At 49.3% G+C, this 26,427-nt stretch overlaps 7 protein-coding genes across 7 annotated transcripts; 4 read left to right on the forward strand and 3 right to left on the reverse strand.

The window, feature by feature from the left end:
• Positions 1-35: 35 nt before the first annotated feature.
• LTR64_004255 (uncharacterized protein) lies at positions 36-1,243 on the forward strand (the record flags this gene model as incomplete). The annotated part of the gene is made up of 6 exons (XM_064898602.1): positions 36-162; positions 213-424; positions 470-587; positions 635-930; positions 981-1,079; positions 1,124-1,243. The coding sequence occupies 6 exons, from the start codon at positions 36-38 to the stop codon at positions 1,241-1,243; spliced, it is 972 nt and encodes a 323-aa protein (XP_064754559.1).
• Positions 1,244-2,323: 1,080 nt separating this feature from the next.
• Positions 2,324-7,108, reverse strand: SNQ2_1 (ATP-binding cassette transporter snq2; the record flags this gene model as incomplete). The annotated part of the gene is made up of 1 exon (XM_064898603.1): positions 2,324-7,108. One exon carries the CDS (start codon positions 7,106-7,108, stop codon positions 2,324-2,326), a length of 4,785 nt encoding a protein of 1,594 aa, XP_064754560.1.
• Positions 7,109-8,557: 1,449 nt separating this feature from the next.
• LTR64_004257 (uncharacterized protein) lies at positions 8,558-10,419 on the reverse strand (the record flags this gene model as incomplete). Its single annotated transcript, XM_064898604.1, has 5 exons — positions 8,558-8,953; positions 9,003-9,273; positions 9,333-9,372; positions 9,446-9,809; positions 9,859-10,419. The coding sequence occupies 5 exons, from the start codon at positions 10,417-10,419 to the stop codon at positions 8,558-8,560; spliced, it is 1,632 nt and encodes a 543-aa protein (XP_064754561.1).
• Positions 10,420-12,048: 1,629 nt separating this feature from the next.
• On the forward strand, positions 12,049-14,221 carry MTO1 (Mitochondrial Translation Optimization; the record flags this gene model as incomplete). Its single annotated transcript, XM_064898605.1, has 2 exons — positions 12,049-14,034; positions 14,087-14,221. 2 exons carry the CDS (start codon positions 12,049-12,051, stop codon positions 14,219-14,221), a joined length of 2,121 nt encoding a protein of 706 aa, XP_064754562.1.
• A 379-nt stretch (positions 14,222-14,600) lies between these two features.
• On the forward strand, positions 14,601-15,713 carry LTR64_004259 (uncharacterized protein; the record flags this gene model as incomplete). The annotated part of the gene is made up of 1 exon (XM_064898606.1): positions 14,601-15,713. One exon carries the CDS (start codon positions 14,601-14,603, stop codon positions 15,711-15,713), a length of 1,113 nt encoding a protein of 370 aa, XP_064754563.1.
• A 43-nt stretch (positions 15,714-15,756) lies between these two features.
• Positions 15,757-18,501, reverse strand: LTR64_004260 (uncharacterized protein; the record flags this gene model as incomplete). Its single annotated transcript, XM_064898607.1, has 1 exon — positions 15,757-18,501. One exon carries the CDS (start codon positions 18,499-18,501, stop codon positions 15,757-15,759), a length of 2,745 nt encoding a protein of 914 aa, XP_064754564.1.
• Positions 18,502-20,424: 1,923 nt separating this feature from the next.
• Positions 20,425-26,218, forward strand: MOT1 (TATA-binding protein-associated factor mot1; the record flags this gene model as incomplete). The annotated part of the gene is made up of 3 exons (XM_064898608.1): positions 20,425-20,444; positions 20,498-20,515; positions 20,566-26,218. 3 exons carry the CDS (start codon positions 20,425-20,427, stop codon positions 26,216-26,218), a joined length of 5,691 nt encoding a protein of 1,896 aa, XP_064754565.1.
• Positions 26,219-26,427: the final 209 nt, after the last annotated feature.

The following is a 26,427-nucleotide window of genomic DNA, read 5'->3' on the forward strand; positions in this document are numbered from 1 at the left end:
ACAGTCTTGCTGCTCGAGTGTGCTCGCACAGAACGATGTCTCGTTCAAACTTATTCGTCGTTGCTCTCGCAGCACTGCTTGCACTTGTCCATGCTATACCCACTATCAGCATTACTGGTACCAAGTTCTTCAACAGCGAAGGCAAGCAATTCTACGTCAAAGGTATGCTCACATCTCCTCATCTATGCGACAACCTTGCTGATCGATAGCAGGCATTGCTTACCAACTCATTGAGGATGATCCTCTTATCAACACTGTACAATGTCAGCGAGATGCTGCTCTGATGGCCGAACTTGGTGCAAACTCAATTCGTGTATACCATGTGGATCCCTCAGCTGATCACACTGGCTGCATGAATGCATTTGCACAATATGGTATATATCTTTGGGTCGATTGCGATTCTTTCAAGACTTACGTCAGATTGGTAAGATGAAATCCTGATCAGCAAGAACACTGTTGACCATGTCAGGGTGACGGGCCATCCTGGACCCAGAACAAGTCAGATTTCTATCGAGCAGTGATGGACAACTTTCAGCAATTCGACAATACTGCAGGCTTCTTCGTCGGTAACGAGGTTCTGAACGACGGTCAGTAATTTTGGCGTTATTGAGAGTGGCTACTGACAATGACCTAGTAACTGATTCGAGCTCTGCACCTTACCTGCTCACTGCCGCTGCCGACCTTAGAGCCTATGGCAGATCGAGAAATTACCGACCTATTCCTATCGGCTATTCGGCGACCGATACTGGTGCCCTCCCTATGCTTGCCGATTATCTCGCCTGTCGCCCGAACGTTGACGAACGATTGGATTTCTATGGCCTGAACTCATACCGGTGGTGTGGTGAGAGCACTTTCCAGCAATCTGGTTACGACGTTCTGCTCAATCAGACCGCGGACTACAACCTGCCAATATTCTTCACTGAAGTCGGAGTAAGAGGACTTATTCCTGCGCATGGGCAGTGCTGACCATGACCGTGTAGTGCAATACTGTGCCACCTCGAACATTTAGCGATCAGGCGGTAGTGTTCAACGAAATGGCCGATGTTTGGTCAGGAGCCATCATCTATGAGTGGATTCAGGTCAGTTTGTCCCTTGATAAATCTGCATTGCTAACATTCAGCAGGAGATGAATCAATATGGTCTCATCAACTACGGTCCTCGGCTTGACGCCAGTATCAATGAGGGTAGCAGCATTGTTCAAGGGTTACACAAACTACCTATATTTGCACGATACGGACACTAATGCGAATTTAGTTTCACCCGGTCAGGCATTCCGACTCCAATCAACCCCGACTTCAATAACTTGAAACAGCAATGGGCTACACTGAATCCTACTGGTGTGGATTCGAGGGCATATGCCGCAACAGTGACCACTTCCCCCCCAGCATGTCCAACGTCCACGGCCGGAACTAGTGCATGGACAATCGATCCTAGTGCTCCATTGCCAATAATGGGTGCTGTCGCAGTCTCAGGTATGAATCCCGCTTCCTCAATATCGGTTCCGAGTGGCAGTATCACTGTTTCGGGGATAAGCAGTGGTATTGGCACAGAGAACGGTCCTGGCGAATCACAGACCCCGACTGGAAGTGCCTCAAACTTACCTCAAACAGGTGGCATGTCTTCTGCTTCTGCATCTGCTGCGTCTTCTACTGGATCCGGCCCTTCTGCTGCGACATCATCAGCTGCTGGTACCAGGACCGCCTCGCTACCAGTTCGTATCAACGAGTCGGTCGTTCTCCAAGCATTTATGGCCTTAGCCGGATTGTCACTCGGCGCCATGGTCTTCTTGTAAGATTTTCGTTTGATATTCATCAACTCTGAGATGCGGTTGCACGCAGATGAAGCTCGAAGGATTGCTTGCGGTTTCAGGCTATAATACACTGGTGGAAATGCACATTAATACCTTCTGTCTATAAACCATATGAGATACAGCATGTTCAGCGTTGCGTATAGGTGTTTCGAAAGTATAGACTAATGATAGAATGGTTACAACTCAAGCTGGTCATTGAATCATCTCTTGTTCCTACTCGATCCTTTTGCATTGTGATGCAGCCTGCTATATGTCGTCCACTACCATGTTCGTTTTCTCGTCCACGTTGATTCGGTGTCAGAAGTCCCAGAATTGACTCCGGTGCTGTCACCACTCTGTCGTGTCTGTTACTTACCCCTATCAGGATTTCTAGCCTGAGTTATCAAATGTCTACTTGCACACATACATGAAGAACACGCAGTCGAGCTGAGCGGCTCCACAAGAAAGTAGGAATTGCAAGAAACACGGTGAAAGATATTATACACTACCGAAAAGCTCAACGTCTAATCTAGTCTATTCCTGCTCCTGGCCTTTCTTTTTCCTCTGAATCAGGTTCTTCACCGCACCCACACCCTTCCCAACACTGCCAAACAGCGGTCCCATGCCAAAGGTGAATCCCTTGACTCTAACAGTATAGATGAAGAAGTAAACCAGTGCCCAATTGCTAATCACAAAGACAAGGAAGATGCCAAAGTCGCGCCATTTGTCGCCAGGTTTGATGTTCAACGTCGCGAGGTATTCGGCACCGTTTGCATATTGGCAGTACCCGCAGTTGGCTGTGGCTTCGGGGTTAGTGATATAGCCCGATGCCATGTTAGCCACGAGGGGGCCGGCGTAGCTTCCGCAGGTCTGGCCTGGAGGCGGGTTGAAGATTGTACTTTCGCCCTCTGCGCAGCGGATCTCGATATTGCCTAGAGTGGCAGCGAGGACTCCACCAATCCACCATTGAGACGGGTTGATCCAGTACATCCAGTAGCGCCAGAAGGCGGGGATCTGCTCGTAAGGACGCACAACGCCGTTGAAGAGAGAGACCATGACGAAGAAGAATGGGAGGACATTGCTGATAACTGTGAAGTCGGGTGCGAAGGCGCAGATCCATTGGCCCCAGGATGCTTGGAAGAAGAACCAGAGCATTGACATGAGGAAGACGTAGCCGGCTGTGCTGCTGTCGCGAGGCAGGTTGGCGGGATAGTACCAGATGAGGAAGTAGACAACAGCGCCGATGATGGCCCATGGTATTTCGGGGACGATTTGTGCTGTGCAGAAGGCGAACCAGTTGTAGATTCGCGATGGGTGTTCGCGCGCTTCCCAGAGTGAGCGGTTCATGTAGAATTTCGGCACTACTGCGTTGACGATGGTGGGCGGTATGAAAAGGATCAAGAAAGCTGAGAAGAGACGGGACTGTAATGAGGCGATGTCGTTTGCGAGGTTGTAAAAGGTGAAGCCGTTGACGATACCAATGATGGCGCTCACGAAAATCTTGCCGTATAGGTAGGAAGGATCACGCCATTGTGCAATGAAGTTTCGTTTCGTCAATAGATATGTCTGTGTCCAAACAGGTGCTGCGAATTGACGCTCGACTTTTTTGTCTTGTTGTGATGCATTTTGGGCGACCTCTTTTGAACGAGACTCTTTCAGACGTTGAATTTCAGCCAGCATCTGCTTGTTTTGTTCGGACTGTTTCCACTCTTCGTTCCAGTTGATGCGTTTGCCCGTCTTTGGGTTCTTACGACCCTTTGCAGCTGTTTCCAGAAGGAACTCTGCAACGTTCTTACCAGGTGGGCATTCAACACCACGGGCGGCGAAGTACTTGATAACGTCGGAGCCATTCTCACCAATCGGGCCAAAGTAGAAGGGGTTGCCACCGGGATTTAGTGCCACCACCATATCGAATTCCTGGATCAAGACTGATGAGGGTTGATGGATAGTGCAGATAATAGCCTGGCCAGCATGGGCCAGCTTCTTCAGGAATCGAGTAATGCTGAGAGCAGCCTGGCTGTCAAGACCAGAAGTAGGCTCGTCCAGGAACAGCAGAAGCTGTGGCTTCGCAGCTAGCTCCACACCGATTGTAACTCTTTTACGCTGCTCAACACCAAGAGAGATGAGGAGGGCGTCCTGGATGTCTTCGAGCTCGAGTAGTTCGATAATGCGGTCGACGTAAGCTATCTTTTCTTCCCTTGGAATGTCTGCGCTTTGACGCAACAGAGCAGAGAATTCGAAAGCCTCACGAACAGAGGCTGTCATCTCATGTAGATCCATTTGCTCACAGAATCCAGTACCTCTTTGGAATTCCACACCCAAAGCTTGGCCATCAACAAGCATGTCACCTGACACAACACCCATGGTCTGTCGCTGTGAGAGGGTATTAAGCAGAGTCGTCTTTCCTGCGCCGGAGGCACCCATCAGGGCAATCATGATTCCTGGCTTGACGTATCCATTGACGCCGTTCAGGAGTTGTCGAGTGCCTCCTTGATAAGGCACAGTGTACGACACATTCTCCCAAGTGAAAACACTTTTGCTCTGAGCGATCTCATTGGTGATATCGTCCTTGTTGCCATCTGAATTGTGGCCCTGCACAGTCTCTGAGCTTGCACCAGAGTCGCGGGAACTTGCTTGAGCAGCTGCAACTTTCTCTTCATCTAATGCACTGCCTTTTTCTTCCTGGTTTATCTGGTTCTTCGCTCGCTTGGTCTTCTTGAAGATTAATGCACCTCCGCCAGAAATAGTAAAGGAGAACAATTCGGTCGCAATAGCTGTAACGAGAATATAGAGTATGGTAAACGCGACGAGAGCACCAAAGTCGCGCCACAAATTCGATCGAGAGTATGAGAACGAGGTCGAGTAGTAGTTCTCACCAGTCACCGTAGTACTTCCTGGTTGCGAACCTGTCAAGGCGCATGATTGATATTGAGGATCAAGACCAGGTCCTGCAGGCACGAGTTGCGAAGGTGAACAGTCCATCACTCTTCCGTTAAACTCATTGGTCAGCACGGCCTCGTATGCATATGCAACAGGGTTAGTCCAGAAAAGCCAGCCAAACCATATCCTGTCTTGTAGCAAAGTCTGCTTGGGAATAATGTAGCCGACATAGATGATCAAGATATTGAGTGCAGTGCCAGAGAATCGCACGGCATCGTCTATGGTGGGACTCAATGCGGCGAACATGCGATAAAGTGCAGTTATGCAGAAAGTGGATGTGTAGACGAAGAGTAGATTGATGAAGAACTTGCCAGCATCGGGTGCTAAGTTTGACATCCAATACAAGATGATGGTGAAAATCACTGCTTGGACTGCCAGTATCGGAACGTCTTGGACGACTCGAGCAATGACGACGGCTGACGGCCTGTAGAATGCATAGTCCTTGTGTCGGTTGATGATGGTCCTTCCAGAGACAGCTTTCATCAGCTCGCTCAGTTGCAACCAACCGAGAAAGAGAATCGAAAAAAACAATGCACCACCTCTTGAGAATGCGCCGGAAGTATCGAAGCTTTCACCATAAAACAAAGATCCCACAATCAAACCATTGGCGATGATGATAAATAGCTTCGTATAGATGGTAGTTTTGTCGTTCCAGAAAAGGTCAAACTCCCTCTTGGTGCATGCCCAGACTTGTCGTGGAAAAGATACAGTGTAGCTCGATCGAGAGCTCATCAGCTTGCTGTTCGATTGCTGCTCCGCTACCGCATCGGTGAAGTCTTTGACATCCTGGTCGTTCGAATGTATCTCTTTTTCGTAACGATCTACCTCGGCCATGCCTTGTTTGCAGATGTCTGATTTGCGGAAGGCGGTCTCAAGTTCTTCTGCGGTTTTTGGCGTTGAAGCTTCCTTACCCTTTTGGAATCTTCGTTGGGTAGGATCGCCAACTGAAGTCAGAAAATCTGAGGTTGTCATTCTCTCGGGCGCAAAAAAGCCGAGATCTTCGAAGTATTTTCTAGCGCGAGAAGCTGGACCTTGATAAATCATTCGTCCTTCGTCTATCACTAGAACAGAATCGAAGAGGTCGTAGATACCCTGGCCAGCCTGATACAAACTCACGAATGTCGTTCGGTTTGATATATCAGTCATGATCCGCAACGACTTGACATAGTCGATGGCCGTGCTCGAGTCGAGACCCCTAGTAGAGTTATCCCAGGTGACCACCGAACTCTTGGTCGCCAGGGTCTCTGCAATGCTGACACGCTTTCGTTCACCACCACTGACACCTCGAACATATTCGTTGCCCACGAGTGTATGCTTTGTGTGTTCAATGCCAAACATCTTCAGGAGGCTATTAATGATGACGGGGATACTATCTCGATCGTGCTTCTTAGTCTTGTTCATAAGGGCGAACGACAAAGTCTGCCAAACCGTCAAACTTGGAAGATGTTGGTCATCTTCAGGGTTGTAGTTGACCTCACCATTAAAGTGCTTCTTCTGTTCGTCCGCAGGAATACCACCATAGTTCACTTCACCAATCACTTCTGCGTATTCGTCTCTCTTGTTGGCAATCACTTTGAGGAATGTGGAGCAGCCAGATCCTGGTCGGCCAAGGACAAGCATCATTTCGCCAGCACGTACAGCGCCAGTGAAGTTGTTGATGATGGTCTTGACTGGAGGCTTCTTGCCGACATGAAGTGCAGGAATAAAGCGACAAACTATACGATATAGATCTGGGCCGAATGTTCCTAGGATTGCATCGGGAACGGTTTTTGTAAAGATCATAGATGCACCAACACCTTTGACTGTGAGGTCTTTGAAGAGGACACCCAACCGCTTTGCTGAATGACCCTCTGGTGTTCTCTTTTCAAAATGACCATCTTTCAAGAAGCCGCCTATATCAAAGTCTTCCTCGCCTTGGCCATCTTGTGCTTCCACGTCTTTCTCCTCTTCGTCGACAGTACCAGCAGTTGCGTCACTGCGCCGCCTCGATTTCGAGGTCTTTTGTCTGCCCAAGCTTGAGCCTGTTATAGTACGAAATAGGTTCGTTTGTTCACCAGCATGTGAAGATTTCCTGCTCTTCGTCCGCTGAAGGTTTAGTTGTGTGAGCTCCCGTCTCATTTCTTCGTAGTCAGCCATGGCCTCGCGCGTGCTGATAGGTCTGCCAACATCTCTTTCACCCCATATAACCTCCGAGTCTGAAGAATCATCTTGAGGTGTTTCCTCGCTTGAGGCTCTTCTGTGTAGTGGTTGACTGGTAGTCACGTTGGAGTAGACTTCACTTGGGAAAGCAGTATTGTGTAGTTCGTTCGTCGCGCCCTCACGGACGCCATCTCTTGTGTGCTGGCGATACAAAACGCCGCCAGGCGTCTGTCCCCACATGATGTATGCGCAGGATTCGCAAGGAGAGTATTGATACCTATTGTCAGCGCTTGAACTTAAGTTGGGACGCGAAAATCTGGGTCAATGATGTTTACGGGCAATTCCCAGGTGTGTCTGAATTATGTATGGGAGTCAGAATAGAACAGGGGGATGAACAACACAAGCCCAATGGTTCTGTCCACTTTTAGGGTGACAATGGACTTAACGCCTCTATATCCAGGGTGCAGATTGTGCATTGTATATGCCCAGACTGCACAAGGTACCATATTAATAAGACCATTCTGCAGAAGCTCCACGAGCCAAACATGCAGGCCAGCCGAAAGGCGAACAGAGTGCCCCAACATTTGGTCGTTAGTGCAAATCCTTCGGACTGCGAGCAGGAGATAAGGAGGATGACGGCATTGCAGAGATTGACCTGTCGAACGAATGATGTCAAACCCAACGTTGTGCTGAAAAGATTGAAAAGTTTACGGTGGAAGCTGCGTCACGACCATGTTGGTCAGCCATGTGCCAAGACCGGTGAACAGAGACGGGATGCCATTTCCACGCCCAGTTCGGCCGATGAAGCGTTGAAGGAAGAGTGCTGTCTGAAAATAATTGCTGCATTGAAAGCTTGTGTTTATTTTCGGGCGAAATTAAGCTTCTAGCGAGAGCTGTTCCTGAGGGCCAATGGATGTTTCCCAATTGCACCACACATGACGATCGTTTTCGGTCTGCGGTTATATATCGGGTGATAGCCATGATGATAAAGATGCTGTAGGTGTGACTGTTTACATTGTGATATCCAGCAATATGAAGAAGTGCTCATGCCCCTGAGTGGAGCAGATAGGCGATTCAACCATGCATGCAAAAAGTGCGTGCCTGAATCGCAGATTCTCCACTGATGTGCAAATCCACCATGCCTCTGGTTGCTAAGCACAGTTACACTCCCGGCAATAAACGGCGAGTAACTAGTATGTTCTCATCATTCCTTCCATGTAAAGAAATAAGACACCGCGGATGCCGTGGATCGAACATGTGGTAGAGGAGAGCCGCGAATCAACAAGATCGTGTGTCTGCAACAAGACTGTGGCTCGAATAAAGCAGATTTATTCAGGTGGGCTTGATGTCCGGCGTTCGTAACAGCGCCGGCCTCCAAATACAGGATACCTGTCCTTGGGATGTGGACTCGCAGACACTTCATCTTAACAACGTTCTCCACGACATGTGAAAGTCAGCACGAACGTAGACCTGCCATAAAGCAAGCCTAGTCGCAATGTATTCAATTTGCTCACATCTTCGGGACGAATTCTGACAACCATCAAAGAAGGAACGAAGTCAATGAACCTCACGTCTGACCCTCGTGACTGACTCTCGGGTCCTATATACGTACCAGCGCATTGCCGTCCAGAAATACAAACTTCACTGTCTTCTTCTCGGTTCCAATGCGCACGACTGAATCAGCCTCCATCAGTTCCGCTCGCTACTCTTGTTATTCATGGTCTCAATCTGCGTAGCTGCCTCCTTCTCTAGACTATCGCGTGATCCCGATCGCATGCCAGACTCAACCGATGCATTGCCATGTGGTACAACACCAAAAAGCGCGTCCATAGCTTCGAGCGACAGTCCCTTAGTCTCGGGAACGAAGAACCAGACAAAGAGGAACATTGTGAATGCGAAGGTTCCGAAAATTATGTAGGTGCCAAAGCCATGTGCACCCACTGTGACCAACATGGTAGGCACAGCTCGAGTGACGACAAAGTTGAACAACCATTGAGTCGATGCCGCCATAGAGACGTTGATCGCTCGAAGTCGCGCCGTGGGGATTTCGGAGCAATAAATCCAGCAGACGGGACCCCAACCGAACTGTACGCCGGTTAGCAAGTCAGCCTCAACTGGGGCCACTCAGACCTACCTGAAACATCGCTGCAAATATGTAGATGCACGCAAGCGCGACGTAGCCAACAGGCGGTGTTGGCACGCCTCTGACGGGAGGCTTGATCCGAATGAAAAGTCCTATAAATAGCATACATATACACTGTCCCACGGATGTCCAAAGCAGGGAGCGTCGGCGCCCAAGAGTATCCGCTAAGAATAGGAGGAATATAGTGCAGGAGACTACCTTGACGATTCCGTAGATGCCTGTGGCGAATAGACCCGTACTTCTTCCGACGATGCCCATGTTTCTGTTGAGTATCCCGTAAGTACGCGTTATGATAAACGATGGAAAGGGTGATTGGCATACCTGAACATCAGTGGTGCGTAGCTGTTGATGGCATTCGTTCCTGTAAAATGGTCAGCTGCAATCATCAAATAGTGATTTGGTATGGGAACAATAGCAGGAACTCGCTCACTCACCAGTCATCTGCTGACATATCATGAGAGTGATTGATATAAGCGCTCTCTTTCGATTGCCAGGAATTGTCCACATCTCCTTCATAAGGACCTTGAAACCAGCACCCTGCATCAAGAGCTTTTCATTCTCGAGCTGTCGAACCATTTCACTGAACTCGTGTTCAACATACTCATGTGTAGGCGGCAGGTTTCGCACGTGCGAGAGCACCCTTTTAGCATCTTCCCAGCGATCTTGCTTGGCAAGCCATCGCGGTGACTCATTACAGTACCAGATGCAGCCCACAAGGAGGCATGCTGGAATACCTTGCACGGCCAAAGGAACAATCCAAGCGCTGTCGCCAGGTAAATGCAGATCAGCACCGTAATTCTAGAAGGATTAGCAACCGTTTCTGGAGCATCTGTACAAGTAAATTTACCGTCCAGAATGCGATCATGCCGCCAGTGACAATAAACCATTGGTAGCATCCAGTGAGGAGACCTCGTATACCTCGAGGTACATTTTCGGACACGTAAGTAGGGACGACGGTCGAGCAGATACCAACACCGAAGCCGTTGATGAAGCGACCAACGTACATGGGTGCAAGATGACCCCAGGCTGAGAACTGCAGGATAACTCCAACAAGCACAATGACTCCGGCGATAAGAAGTGACACTCGACGCCCAAGCTTGTCTGCCATTGGTGCCGCAACGATAGCACCAGCGAAACATCCTGCTTGTAGAGTCGATACAATATTGGCTTGCAAGTTGGCAAGGGCGACAGCACCATTGGCTTTGTCCAGGCCGAATCTTCGTAGAAACTGTGGCAAGACGACCACACCCGAGATCATGGACGAGTCCATGCCGAAAAGCATAGCACCCCATCCGGCAGATAGAGCTATGACTGTTGACCTCCAGCCATAGATCTCAGGGGGATCTGTTCGCATTGCCTCATTGTGGACAACCTTGCTGAAGAATCTGTAACTCAAATTGTTGGCCATGGTGGAAGATACGTCGACGCAACTGATGATGGGAGACAGCCGGAGACAGGGTCGCTGGAGTCAGATAGGCACTTCAAGCTTCCAGAACTTATCATTATATAAGGTGTGTTTAAGGAACCAGAGGATTAGCATGGGGTATGGGGAAGAGGGATAGCTTCCCCGCGATATTTGACGGATCGTGCATCTACAACACACGGATGGACATTTCCTGCATGAAGCAGTTCGAGGTAGGTTACATGGAAGTACCCATCCAGAAATCAGATGTGCCTCTGGGGTATGCACTTTCTGGGGTAAGCTCCAGCCACCTCCGGACATTAGGCAAAGATTGCCTTGGCGTTGTATGCTCTGAGTGGAGCTAATTAGGCCTGGACTAGACACTCGCGAGAAGAGCGGCGGGGAAATGGAACAAGGTGATGGCAAGAGCGTGCTGTATCTCCCCCACGTTATTGTTCTTTCGTGACCGCTGGGAGATGTCCCAGGTTCGGGCTTGTAGCATGCCGACCTACCTAGACCCCCCAGAGGACGCATGCATCGGATTATAGTCCTTCACAAAACAAGGCTGTAATGACACGACTGTGACTAGTCGAAGCTCGCACGGCTCGATAGTACTTGTAATTTGAGGCAGTAGCCCTGGGGCGAAGCCCGAAGACTCGTTCTTGTCGCTTGCAGTCGGATCACACAAACCAGGGGCATTGGGCTAACTCGCGCCTGGCGAAAGTTCACGCACCTTGAGATTGACATGACTTGTAACACTGCGCCTCGAACAGGCCATCGGTCTACCCATGAAGTGAGTTCTCCGCATGGGTACAAGCAATCGGTCCGTTCTGCGACAACAGATAGAGCCTGCCCTCATTTCCAACATATGTAACAAACTACCTCCAACGCATTGCATTCCGTTGTCTGCCCTGTATTAGAAGGCTGTCGTGATGTTTGAAGAAAGAGTGACGCTGTGGAATTTGGGAATATGAAGAGAATTGTCTTCATGCAAGTGGATGACCTGATCTGAGTTTCGAGAAATGCGTTGGTAATTCGTATAAGTCGCATACTCACCTATCGAAAACGAATGAACGCGCTCGAGTCCCGATGGGAGCTTCTCGTGTTGGTGCATCACTCCGTATTTTTGCCTCGTGGATTTGGGTCTGAAGCTCTTACTGCAATATCGCGCAACGTAATATTCATCGGCAGTCGTGCTAGTACCACTAATCTTGAATGCACACTAGATTTCAATTGAGGAAGACCAGCTGGTCGATAGATGAGTGACGCGACAATATTCACCTAGTCACAATACGAAGGGCGGTGTTCCGAATGTGAATTTCTACCAACGGTGTCGGGCACCATAAAGAGGTGAGGTTTTACCTGCACGATATTCTAGCCCCATCTCATCGTGTCATAGGTCGCGAGGGATCGCTCTGGAGGGCAATATAGAAGATGAATGGTGGCAAAAACTGCTTAGTGAGTGTCAATCAATTCATTGCCTGTGAGTGGTAAAGCAGTCGTGGAAAAAATAGGCGATGCTGATGTCCACCATGCGCTTAGAGCTGCTCCACAGAAATCCTGAGGCAACTCGTCTAGTTAGACAATTCGAAATGGGATGTCTTATTAGTCTTCTGTCGCATACCATCATCCATCATGTCGAAAGTTAGAGCACGGCTGCCATGCTGGGGCCATGCACCACGAGTGCGGTCTTCCTTGATCCAACGACGATCGTTTGCGGCTGTTACAGATCTTCCAGCACGAGATACACCCTTCGACGTGGTGGTCATTGGTGGTGGCCATGCAGGAACTGAGGCCAGCGCTGCTGCGGCGCGATCTGGAGCACGTACAGTACTGGTCACGCCATCTGTTGAGAATCTGGGAGTCTGCTCTTGCAACCCATCGTTCGGAGGTATAGGCAAGGGTACTATGCTACGAGAGATCGATGCCCTGGATGGAGTTGCAGGAAGGATAATTGACAAAGCTGGCATACAGTTCCGAATCCTCAATCGCAAGAAGGGTCCTGCTGTTTGGGGACCACGAGCTCAGATCGATCGAGATTTGTACAAACGATACATGCGAGAAGAGATCACAACCACTCCTGGGCTGAGCGTGTTGGAAGGAAAAGTGGCTGACATTATAGTGTCGAAAGAAGACATACCTGAGGACGACAAAGTTTCTACTGGCAAGATCACAGGGATACGGCTTGAAGATGGTCAAGTCATTACAGCGTCGCAGGTTGTCATCACTACAGGCACGTTTCTAGGTGGTGAGATACACATTGGCTTGGAAGCATTCCCATCTGGAAGGATGGGTGAAGCCGCCACCTTCGGTCTCAGTAAATCGTTACGAGATGCTGGCTTCCAGCTTGGCAGACTTAAGACAGGTACTCCTCCACGACTCGATCGAGACACTATAGACTTCTCCATTCTCGAGCCGCAGCCTGGTGACTCACCTCCACATCCCTTCTCCTACCTGAACAGTACCGTACAGATTGGCGATGAAGGACAGCTTTCGTGCTGGGCAACATACACAAATGAAGCCTCGCATACAATAGTCCGAGAGAACCTGGACAAGTCAATACACATCAGGGAAACAGTCAGAGGCCCACGATACTGCCCTTCCTTAGAATCTAAAATCATAAGATTCGGTCACAAGTCGCAGCATATGATCTGGTTAGAGCCCGAAGGTCTTGAACCAAACAAGGTGGTCTACCCTAATGGTGTCAGCATGACTATCCCAGCTGATGCGCAGTACGCTCTTATGAAGACAGTGAGAGGTCTCGAGAACGTAAAGATGTTGCAGCCTGGTTATGGTGTGGAGTACGACTATATTGATCCTCGAAACCTATTTCCGACCCTCGAGACGAAGTTGATCAAAGGTCTCTTCCTGGCTGGACAGATCAACGGCACAACAGGCTATGAAGAAGCTGCTGCTCAAGGAATAGTAGCCGGCATAAATGCAGGGCTCTCAGCACAAGGGAAAGAACCATTCACATTGTCGCGGTCTGAAGCATTCATAGGTATATTGATCGACGATCTGATCACAAAGGGTGTTAGTGAGCCATATCGCATGTTCACCACAAGAAGTGAATATCGGATGAGCTGCAGATCTGACAACGCAGACCTTCGATTGACCGAAAAGGGAAGAAACGCGGGCGTCGTAGGCAGCAAAAGGTGGTCTGCCTTCTCCACCAACAAGGACACATTACAGGACTTGCAAAATCTGCTGGATACACACAAGCTGTCCACACAGAAATGGCTGAATATGGGCTTTAGCGTTAGAGTTGATTCCACGCATCGTACTGCAGTTGACATGCTGCGGCTGCCTGGTATTGACATTGACACTGTCCTCGACAAACTGGGAAAGGCCGAGCTGGCGGCGAATTACGATGACAACACAAAGATGAGGGTCCAGATCGAGGCGACGTATGCACCCTACGTGGTCCAACAGGACAAGCACGCAAGGGCGTTCGAAAAGGACGAGGCATTGACCTTACCCAAGGACTTGGATTACGACAAAGTTTTCGGTCTCAGCATGGGAGAAAAAGAGGTTTTGAAGATGGTCAGACCCACAAGCGTTGGCATGGCTGGCAGAGTGGAAGGTGTCACTCCGGCAGGTGCGTTGAGATTACTCAAGCATGTAAGACGACCACAAGCAGCTGTGAATGTTCAAAAGTTGCCCGCGTCTGCAGATGTACTGCATGCTCAGCGAGCTGATGCTGAAGGTGCAATCGCTGCCGCAGGATGACACGATTAAAGATGATGACTTGGATATGCATAGCGAGGCGCAAAGGCTTGGAGATAGGGTATTGATGTGTGATACGTAGTCGTGTAGATTGTTTATATCGTAGGTTCCTGTCTGTACGTGTACTATCAATTGTCGTCTCGTACTTTCGATTTGCCCCATCCAAGTAGTAGTTGGCTATGCAACTTTACGCGTCGTGCAAGCGGTTGCTTTCTCCTCCGATTTTTACAGAATAGTCCACGAGCAGAGCTCGGCGGAATGTTTATCCGCGAATTATAACCCCTAACAACAGCTTCCGTATCAACCTGTTTTCGCAAATAACAATTCATCACTCGTTGCACGTCGAGATTCTTACTGCACTCAACCACGCGGCCCCTCGAAATTTGAACCAGTATTGCGCCCAGTCTACTTGAGGCCAAGCTCTATCGTAAACCGATAGCTCGTGCATTGAGCAACATGTCATGGCACAACCTTTCAAATTTATAATGCGAAGCACGCGACACACTCCTCTTTTGTCTACAAATACACCGAGGCTTCAACAATGCTCGACTACATGGCATGATCAGATCCGGTCGCTGAGTGCTACACCAAACCGTCATATAGCTTCCCCATACCACCGGAACATACACATAAACCAGAGATGGTTCATAACGTCACGTGCTTCACCGAGCCAGAGCTCGATATTGAGCAGAGTGACTGCTCGAAGCACATATTCATTTCAGCAAAGGTCGTTCTCGTGGATACACAGCCTGGGGAAACCCGCGAAGCAAGATGCCAAAGAAGGCACTGCGCCGCAGGTTCCTGTCGACCCCACGGAATCAGCCAATAACTCCTCCCAAGCTCAAGCCTCAACCCCAGACACAACGACTACGACAACAACTCAAGCAACCGACACACCAAATCCCGTTCCAAAACTCCTCCAACGCCTCACCCCCGTCGAACTCCACGAAAACATCTACACAATCCCCAACATCCTCACAGCAACCCGCATCCTCACGGCCCCAATCATCTCCTACGCCCTCCTCCATTCCCAACCAGCCCTAGCCTTCACCCTCTTCGCCTACTCCTCCATCACCGACCTAGTCGACGGCTTTCTCGCCCGCCGTTACAACATGGGCACAGTTCTCGGCTCGATCCTCGACCCCTTCGCGGACAAACTGCTCATGACACTAACCACCATCTCCCTCTACGCAATCGGGACGTTCCCCTGGTGGCTGACGCTGATCATCCTAGGTCGCGATGGCGGGTTACTATTGTCAGCGCTGTATTTCCGGTGGATCAGCTTGCCGCATCCGCGCACGATGAAGAGATATTGGGATTTTAGTCTGCCTAGTGCGGAGGTGAGGCCGACGGAGATCAGTAAGATTAATACGTTGTTGCAGTTTTTGTTGGTGGCTGATGCTGTGTTGCTGCCTGTATTGCCTGTGTCGTTTGTGGAGGCTTGGAATCTGTGGGGTGTCTTTCAGGGGTGGATGGGGTTGGTTGCAGGGACTACGATTTGGAGTGGGTTGAGCTACTTTTTCGCTAAGGATGCTATTAGGTTTATAGGACAGGATCAGAAGAAGCAGAAATAGAATTGCGAGTGCTCATGGATCATATCATTGAGTTCATAGCCCATCATCCATGTTCTTGCCTTTGCTGTGTATTGGCAGCTGGTGCGCCAAGTACCCAGCTCATACCCGAAACCAGACCACCGGTCACGGCATTACTTAACATATCTCGCTTCCGGACTCTTTGCTGTCCGTCTGCACTGCCAGGTCGAGAAATTTCCTGACTGGTCCTGCTGCCTTCTGTACTTGTGCGTGGTTGTGGAGCTCCTACCTTGACATTTTGACCCTGTTTTCCACGGAGCGGAAATGCATGCCGGCCAAGTGCGGTGCCTACACCTCTGGCAACGTCGAACAACCCCATTGGTGCTTCCTCTTCGTAGCTAGGACCCGTAGTATTGTGCGAGCGCCTGCTATCTAACAACCTCTTCGTCTCATTTGCGTCAAGATCTCGGTCGCTAGGTCCAAAGCCACCTGGAAGTGACTGATCAGTCTGCGCGTCAAGTGCACGCTCTTCTTGCAGTGCTTGGTTCTTGAGACTGTCGAGCTCTTCCTCAAGACGACGCCATGTGGCTAGGATTTCAGGCAATGGTTCAGATGTGGGCGCGAGGGTCAATGCAGTCGACAGCATTTCCATACGCTTTTGCAGGGAGGAAATTTGATTGTGTATGTTGAATGGGTATGATTGATAGGGACGGTATTTGCCAGCTGCGTAGGCAGCGCGCCAGGAAGTATCGTCTGCAAAGGTAGTACCTACTACTCGGCTGGAAGAGATGTCCAGCCGTGTAGTGATAAGGGAGTAGGCAGTGTCGAAGTCGTTATCGGCTAGCGCAGCTTTAATAGCCGAGTACGTGATGCGATGTTCTGCGTCAAATAAGCGACGGTCAATAGGGACAGCCTCATTGGGCACAAGATCTTGTGGAAATGGTGTAGGTAAATCTGCCAGCACCATGTTTCGTGCTATCGACAGAAGATCATCGAGCTTTGCGTACGCATTGTTATTTTGGTCGAGGACTTTCTCGATCAGTGACAGGGGATCGCTGCTGGCTCTTATACTGACAGGCTGGAAGGGCACTCCATACTGAAGAGTAAGATGGTAGAACGAGAGGCTGTGAGTAGCTTTGATGAGATGCTCAATGTGATCGAACTGGCTTCCATCCTCGAAACTGTTTCGGAAGGCCGTGATAAGGTCAGATGCCTTTTTGACACCTCCCCGAGTACGATTTCCATTGCTTGCATTGTCATATGCGCTGAGGATGGCGGCCACAATTTGATCGAGGATCCTATCCTTGGAAATGTCTACCTGCTTATCGGAGAGGTATATGTCCTTGATAGATCGAAAGTCGGTGGCCGCTAGCATTGCATTCAGGAGTTCTGACTCGAGGTATTGTGCTTCCAGACGTCCGAGGAATGCGAGTGTAGGCTGATCGAAACTAGGTCGGCCAGTACTTGACCACGTATGCAACCAGCGAAGCTGAGTTCTGGTTTCTGACCAGGAAACGTTTGATCTTGTTAGGCGAGGTACCTGGTTCAATATGCTGCGCAACTCGTCTTTCTGTTTGTCAGGAGAATCGAATAATGCTGTTGAAGCTATTGCCTTGGTTGTCGTCTCAATTTTCCAGCCACTCAACAGAGCCTGTGTTGACAGAACGCCGTGTAAGAAGTCGACGTTATCCGATGATGGCCTGGTGAGCTGATTCTGAGGGGATAGAAGTAAGTTAGCTAGCAGATCAGATCGTGAGGCACTCTGTAGCCTGGTAGTATCTGGGACATCTGGAAAGCGAACACTAAAATCTGGCGGCATAAGCTGCGCAAGACTGGCTGCACGCCGAAGTAAATCTTGTTTCCTTCGTGTTCTCATATCATCCTCAGTTTCGTAACAGGTGTAAATCAAGGCAAACACTGTTCGAATATATGGTAGTTTATCGTCTAGTGTGGTTCCGTTCTGATCTGAAGATACAGCCTCTGGTTCAACTGAAGCAGGCCCATCCCAAGTCTCGATTGCGGTCGCGGCGAGGTCATAGTCCTTTTGTGAGGTGGCCAGTAACCACTCGTTCACATCCTGCCAGGTTGTTGCTCTCTCCTTATCGTCTTCTTTTTTCTCTTGGGTCGACAGTTTCCGTCGCTTTGATGCTTTGCATCCATTCACCCAGGGTGTAACTATCTCTTTCAGGTCACGAGTAATGTTGCTACTAGACCCAGCTTGCGCAGCGAAGCCTAACAGGGTTGCAACCCCCTGTTTTCCCTGGATCGTCTCTATATCTCGTATTGAAAGTGCGTGAGCCTCATTGGCATAGAAATCATTTTGTAATCGAGACAGTGGTCGCAGATAAGTATCTGCCCACAGGCGCAGGATGTCATGGTGCTCAGCAAATTGGTCAATCAAGGTCAGGATCGAAGAAGGTAGGCCACTGAATTCCTCAACCTTATGCACCCATGCTATGAGAAAATCAGACAAGGGGTCTGCATCTTGCTGCGGATTGTATATTGGCATTTTGTCCAGGGTCAGGGCTGATAGAGCCTCCTCTGCATCTGCTACGTCGAGTTCATTTACAGGGTCGTCCAGCGATCCGGCAGCATCAAGAACGGAGAAATCAGCGAAGTCATGCTCCAAATCCGTCAGAAACGCGACAAGCTGCTCTCCTACTTCTTCGTCCACGTCTAAAGGTAGGTAGGTAAGGAGCAATCGGTATAGAATAGAGGGTAAGAGGACATCAGTGCGACTGGCTGCCAAAGGCCGTAACTTTAAAAGGTCTGGAGTTGCTGTTAGCTGCGCTGCAAGTAGCAGTACCTGTGCATCACTAAGGTGATCCATTCCGAGTGTGATCTTTCTGCTGCTGCGTGCATTATTGGGCAGTATACGTTCAGTCGTCCTTAAAGTGGCATCTTGCAACAAAACATGGCTTCCATGCCTGCATGACATAATAATGGCTAATGTCGTAAAAGGATGTAATGCCCAACCGTGGGCGACGTCCGTACCGCGTTGCAGCTTCCCTACTCCACGTTTGACCACGAATGTCGCAAGTCGACGAGCAGAACGCCTGGTAGAGGAATTCTCAGCATTAAATTCCGTGGGCTTTGTTACAGAAAGATGGCGTCCGGCTACGGTATTGGTGGAGGTATACGCGACTCGACCAAAGGCGGCTTTTAGGACTGTCACATCTGACACTTCAACCAGGAACCTCACGATGCTATTCCTACTGGCAGGAGTATATGGCTTGCTATGTAATGACCAAGGACGATGCCGCACTTCGAGAGAAAGGACCTTGCCTTCCGAGGTTGGAGGACTACTATGAATGTCTACATCACAGGAAAGAGGTTGGTACACGTGTATTCACAAGCAGAGGAGCTAACATTCCCATCTAGTACGCACGAGCCTCTGCAATGCAACAGGCGCTACAAAAGGCAGAAAGAGCACATCCTAGAGAGAACGCGCCCAAGATTGGCCAGATACGAAGCTTAGGTCTGTTAGGTCATGAGGAGGATTCGAAAGCTGTCCTGGGGAGATCATGACAACATAGGGCTACAGAAGGCGTTTAGGACGTTTCTCTAGGACTGCTGCAAACACATTGGGTTGTTTGTGTGTGGAAATGGGTGTACATACAACATACATCACGGCTTACAAGTTACCACAAGTCTGACTCTAAGCTATTCCAAACAAAGGTTTTCAAAGTTTCCATCTCGCACTTTCGAGCTCGAGGAATGATGAAGCGGTCATAATCCCTAGGGTCGGGCGAGCTTTCAACTGCTGCGAGCAAACTCCGGAGTTGGGTTCATTTGCTCATGGCTGCAAATCTTCCTGCATACTGTCCCTGGAGTGTGGACGTGCCATCGATGCGGCAGCAGGATGGCAACTGTTCTTTGAGCAAGCATGTATGTAAGCGCAACATGGGACGCAATAGCTGTACCAAGCAGGGTATCATTGTGTCTGCCACCATCCTCGTTATCTCATGTTGATTACCGCGCTTCTGATAGCAATAACCATTACGTCTGTTGTCATGTATATTTGTTGATAGAATCGGAAGAGATCTTGAGCCACTGTATCCGATTAATCATTATTGGCTTTCGTCTCGAAGATCCTGTCGAAGAGGACTTTCAGCTCAAGAAATGCGATGAGTCGTTGAGTCTTGATTGTGAATCAACTTCGTGATCAACATCTTGCAGCACTGATACTGCAAATTTGGACGTATCTGAAGAGCTAGAGAGGACATAGTGGCATCTGATTGACGCATGAAAAAAGCTTGATGGAGCAAGCTAAACCCTTGTGATGCTAGCCCCACTTGCAAGACTCCATAGAAAGGACGCGATACGATTTGCTCAGAGGTCGGAGCGACAATCATAAATACACCAGGAGCAACCTACAAGACCACCCTCTCGCCCTTCCCCTCACCAATCTTTCAGCGTCGTGATTCGGCCGCACCAGTCTCGTTTCATTTCTTACCGATATTTTTCTTTACATTACCGGTTCAACCTGGGGTTTGCGACATTTTTCAGTCATTTACCACGACTTTACCACGTTCAAAAAGTGCACTACCTGCAGCTGCAGTTTGCCTTGCGAGCCTGCAGAGTCCTTTGAGTTCTGGAAATCCACGCTTGCTCGTTGCATTTGAGGCTAGTGCATTCATGCCTTGTGTGTCTTATACATATTGATCAGGTATTCACAACTCGCATGCTGCGCATTTGTAACATTACTATTCTCGTGTAATATATTTTCGGGGCGTTTGGAGTGAAACCGGGGATGACATCGACTTCTTCAAGGTAAGTCAACCCTCAAATCATGTTTGGCGACCAGTCCTTGCTAACCGCTGCAGGCTTGACCGCCTGGTCACGTGAGTATCTTCACTCCACCCACCTCGTCTTAATGCTTACCGACTTTCAGGCTACTCGACAAGGGAAGTACACAACTGATACGCAATACTGCAGCGTCACAACTCGCGGATATTCAGAAACAAAATCCAGATAGTCTATTCTCGTTGTTAAGTCGTGTTCTACCGTATCTCCAAAGCAAGACTTGGGACACGCGTACTGCGGCAGCAAAGGCTATTGGAGGCATCGTCGCAAATGCGCCAACTTTCGACCCTAATGGTGATGAGACTGATATTAAGCCAGATTGCAAGGAGGAGAATGGCGTCAAAAAGGAAGAAAGCCCCCAACATGATGGCCGACTTCACCTCGACACCCTGGACATAGGGCTCGTTCTTCGAAAGGGTAAAGTGCTCAGCGGCAGCGCTGGTAAGGAGTATGAATACCAATTTACGGGCTTATCTGCTGTTGAACGATTGGCAAAGCAAAAGAAATCCTTGCATGCGAGGCTGGGTCTTGCCGGAGAGTACATGGACGACGATCTACTGTCGGAGAATGACTTGCCAGTTCATGCAAAGTTATCCCAGCCGTCAAGCCTACCCAGGGTTGACACACAAGTCAAGAAATATCAAGCTTATACATCCTCGCCACAGACTGCGCAAGCAATATCGGACACCCCGACCTCACTCGAAGAGTCCGGCCTCAGTAAACGTCAGCTCAATCAGCTGAAGCGAAAGAACAAAACGATGGTTAAGACCGGATCCAACAAGATGCGGGTCGTCGATCTCGGTGGAAGAAAGCCGTCCGAAGCTGAATCGCCTTTGGTTGCTGCCAGCCCACATCCTGTCAAGCTTGATGGCCACGAAGATTCACAAGACGAAACTCAGTCACAGCCCGATTACTTCTCCATCAAACGTGAGGATAATGACGATGACACTCAATTGATTAAGGAATTCAAGGGTGAACCTCTCGAGGTGAAGCCCTTGATGGCACCTGACGAGCAAGATGCAGTTGATTGGCCGTATGAAGTGATGTGCGACTTTCTTTCCATCGATCTTTTCCACCCAAATTGGGAGACAAGACATGGTGCTGCCATGGGGCTCAGAGAAATACTCATTACCCATGGTCAGGGCGCTGGCCGCAAGTTTGGCCGTACGAAAGCCGAGAACGACAAGGCAAATAGAGATTGGCTTGACGACCTGGCGTGTCGTATATTATGCGTCCTGATGCTGGATCGACTTCAGGATTTCAGTTCGGATACTGCTGTTGCTCCAATCCGCGAATCTGTGGGTCAGACACTAGGAGCATTATTGACACAACTGCCGGATGACACCGCTTTATCAGTATATCGCAATCTGCAAATAATAGTCCATCATACAAACACAGTCTCGAAGGAACCTTTGTGGCAAGTCTGTCATGGGGGTATGCTCGGTCTTCGCTATTTCGTTGCAGTGCGGAAAGACCTTCTGCTAAAGCACGGCGATTTAATCGACGGTGTCATCACAGCTGTCACTCAAGGGTTGGACCACTATGACGACGATGTGAAGTCTGCCAGTGCGGCAACCTTGGTACCAATCTCGCAAGAGCTGACCAAGATGCGCCCTAATGTATTGGGTGGGCTGATGACTGTGATCTGGAACTCCATGCTAGGTATGCGCGATGACTTGAGTGCAAGCACGGGCGCTGTCATGGATCTGCTCGCAAATTTGTGCTCAGTGCCGGAAGTTCTTGAAGCCATGAAGGTCAATGCGACACGAGATCCAGGCCAATCATTCGACGTCCTCGTTCCCAGACTTTACCACTTCCTCCGACATACAATCACCTCGGTTCGGTTGTCAGTTCTCAAAGCACTTATCAAGTTCTTAGAAGTTGCGGAGCAAGGTGCCATGGGTTGGATCAATGGCACTTTGTTGAGACTACTCTTCCAGAACATTCTTGTCGAGCGCAATGAAGGCGTCCTTAAACAGTCCTTCGCCGCGTTCCACGGAGTTGTCGAATTCGTAAAAAAACGTGGTTATGAGCACTACGCCATTATGGTATCTGCGCACATCCAACCGATGATACATGCCAACCTGCAGCCCATTGGCCAATCTCGGAATCCAATACCATTAGATCCGACTCTGTTTGTTGATTCATCAGGAAATTCGTTCCACGCAAAAATTAAGCGACGAAGAACATCTGACGTATCAAGTAAGAAGAGGAAGAGAGAAGAGCCACAAGAGCAAACTATGTCTCATAACACTGATGGTCACATCATGTCAGGTGATGTTGATATCGTAGGGTTGGAGGCAATGATGCGCACCAGGATTTATGCCTCAAAGGCATTGGGCGAGTTGCTTGCTCTACAGGACGAGCACGCTCTTGACCAGCATTTTGACCAAATTACTTCGCTGGCAGGTTCCAAAGCAGCAAGTACACGATTGTTTGCGGCAATGACCTTGGAAGAAATGGCTAAAAATACCTCACAACCACTGCCTAGCTGGGCGAAAGTCGTTGCCAAGCTGCAAACGACTCTGGACGAGACTGATGACCTGTGGTATTCAGATGCGCTCATTTCGTTGCAAGCTGCTCGCGGACAATGTCAGACACTGCTTGCAGCGTTTGCCAACCACGCTCATGTTCCGCGCAACAAGATGCCAACCATCGCCGTTATTTGCCAAGGTGATGATGGTGCTGGTCCAAGCGCGTTCGGGCTGACAGATGCTGAAAAGATCGTGGGCTCAGAGTTCGACCGCCTGATGACACTTCTGACGCCTGCGCAACGAGTGACAGGTACACAATACCTCAGTGATGCACGGGCTACTGCTGCAGCTGTCGTTGCAGATGCTCGTAAAGTCAAAGAAAGTCGTGATCTTTACGTCAAGGCTGCAGTCGCTGCTGTAATGGTCGCTATGTGCCAAATACCCAAGAAACCTGGCACGTTAATTAAATGTATAATGGATAGTATCAAAGCCGAGGAAAATGCGGATTTGCAGGCTCGATCGGGTGCGACGGTTGCATCACTGATCGATTTCTATGTCAACAGCCCAAAGCGAGGTCCAACAGACAAGCTTATCTCAAACCTTTGCAAATTCACCTGCGTTGATACCTCCGAGACACCGGAATTTGGGCCCAACTCCGATCTGAAAGATATTGTCTTATCGTTGCGGAAAGAAGAAGACAAAAGAGATCATCCTGATGCTGTCAGGTTCGAACAAGAAGCAAGAGAGGCTCGTATCATTCGACGTGGTGCAAGACGTGCTCTGAGCGTATTGGCAGATCTGTACGGCGATCAACTTCTGGCCAAACTTCCCGTCTTATTGTCTATTATTGAGACTCCCATGCGCCTTCTAGAAACCGTCGAAAACGCTGCACAAGCGTTGAAGGAAGACACGAATGGCCAAGATGTTGTTGATGCCTTCTCAACCTTGCGGACGATTTCACCATATCTCAACTCGAATCTTCACCCATGGTTGCAGACTCTCATGCCACTGATGGAGAAGGGTATCAGGCACGAACTCTCGGTCATTCGATATGCGGCTGCTAAGTGCTTTGCAACAGTCTGCAGTATCATTCCTGGTAAGGGCATGACTCTGATGGTCGAAAGCATTCTACCCAACATGGGAAATGCCCTTGACCTACGTGATAGACAAGGTATCACTGAAACGGTTTACCACTTGATACACGCCATGGGCGACAATGTCCTACCATATGTCATCTTCCTGATCGTTCCTGTCCTGGGTCGAATGAGCGACTCAAACGACGACGTGCGACTGCTCGCAACCACCTCTTTTGCTACACTTGTGAAACTGGTACCTCTTGAGGCTGGTATACCCGATCCTCCAGATATGTCAGAGAAACTACTGCAAGGTAGAGAAAGAGAGCGCAAATTCATGTCTCAGATGCTTGACCCGAAGAAGGCTGAACCCTTTCAAATACCGGTGGCTATCAAGGCCGAATTGCGATCCTATCAACAGGATGGTGTCAACTGGCTAGCATTCCTAAATCGATACAACCTACACGGTGTACTTTGTGATGATATGGGCCTTGGGAAAACCTTGCAAACTCTTTGCATTGTGGCTAGTGATCACCATATACGCGCTGAGGAATATGCAGCTACTGGCGCACTCGACAAACGAAGACTACCCTCCCTCATTGTGTGTCCACCGTCACTTTCTGGCCATTGGCAGCAGGAGGTCAAACAGTATGCACCGTTTTTGACGTGCGTTGCCTATGTTGGTCCACCTGCACAAAGAGCTGCTGCTAAACCTCATCTTGCGACTGCAGACATTATCATCACCTCATATGATGTTTGTCGCAACGACAACGATGTGCTGACACCGATAACCTGGAATTATTGCGTGCTCGATGAGGGCCATCTGATCAAGAATCCGAAAGCCAAGATAACGCAGTGTGTCAAGAAACTCACGAGCAATCATCGGCTGATTCTATCTGGTACGCCAATTCAAAACAACGTGCTCGAACTTTGGTCGTTGTTCGACTTCCTTATGCCTGGCTTCCTCGGTACAGAAAAGGTCTTCCAAGATCGGTTTGCCAAGCCTATCGCTCAGAGTCGAAATGCCAAATCATCCTCGAAGGAGCAGGAGGCTGGGGCCCTTGCTGTCGAAGCTTTACACAAGCAAGTACTACCATTCCTGCTCCGGCGGCTGAAGGAAGAAGTCCTCAATGACTTGCCACCAAAGATACTCCAGAACTACTATTGTGATCTTAGCGACTTGCAGAAGAAACTTTTCGATGATTTCTTTAAAAAGGAGAAGAAAACGGTTGAGGCTGGACTCAGTGCTGGTGACAAAGACTCGAAACAGCACATTTTCCAAGCTTTACAGTATATGCGTAAGCTCTGCAACTCACCGGCAATGGTGATGAAGGAAGGAATGCCTCAATACGAAAACTACAAGAAGCAGTTAGCAGCCTCAAACACTAACATTCGAGATGTAGTACACGCACCCAAATTGAGTGCCCTCCGTGACCTTTTGGTGGACTGTGGTATTGGGCTTGCTCCAGACTCTAACGATATCTCGAACTCATCAAGTTATGTCTCACAACATCGTGCACTCATATTCTGTCAGATGAAGGAAATGTTGGACATGGTACAAAACGAAGTTCTAGCGAAACTCCTTCCTACGGTCCAGTTTCTTCGACTCGATGGTGGTGTTGAGGCTACACGACGACAAGATATCGTCAACAAGTTCAACAACGACCCTTCATACGACTGCTTGTTGCTGACGACGTCTGTGGGTGGCCTTGGACTGAACCTAACAGGAGCTGATACCGTCATCTTCGTGGAACACGATTGGAATCCTCAGAAAGACATCCAGGCCATGGATCGGGCACACAGACTTGGCCAGAAAAAGACTGTGAACGTCTACCGCCTGATCACCCGGGGTACCCTCGAAGAGAAGATCATGGGTCTGCAAAGATTCAAAATTGATGTCGCGTCGACTGTAGTCAACCAGCAGAATGCAGGCCTTGGCACAATGGAGACTGACCAGATTCTTGACCTGTTCAGTTTGGGTGAGGGCGCAGATAGTGTCCCAGGTTTTGACTCCTCGGCTGGTGCGAATGACACTGACATCAATGGTCGGGAAGAAGATATGGTCGACGCTGAGGGCAATGTTAAAAAGAAAGGAGAACGTGGATTTCTTGACGATATAGGCGAGCTCTGGGATGAGAAACAGTACGAGGAGGAATTCAGCATGGACTCCTTTTTGCAGAAGATGCAGAAGTAGGTTCCTTGAGCAAATGCTGGCCATCGGGTATGTTCGTTTCGAGAGGCAGTATGGTATATTTCTCCGATAGACAGCAGTGCAGCGTTCAAGCCTCGAGGACATTTTCACGTGCAGCAAGCATGCGACACGGCTCAATTATTAAGATATGCTACATACATACTAACACTCTCTGTTATCACAGTGCTAGTCTGTGTCGAGCCGGTGAACGC

The sequence above is a fragment of the Lithohypha guttulata genome, assembly GCF_036872675.1.
Source record: "Lithohypha guttulata strain CCFEE 5908 chromosome Unknown scaffold_3, whole genome shotgun sequence".
NCBI classification, from domain to species: domain Eukaryota; kingdom Fungi; phylum Ascomycota; class Eurotiomycetes; order Chaetothyriales; family Trichomeriaceae; genus Lithohypha; species Lithohypha guttulata.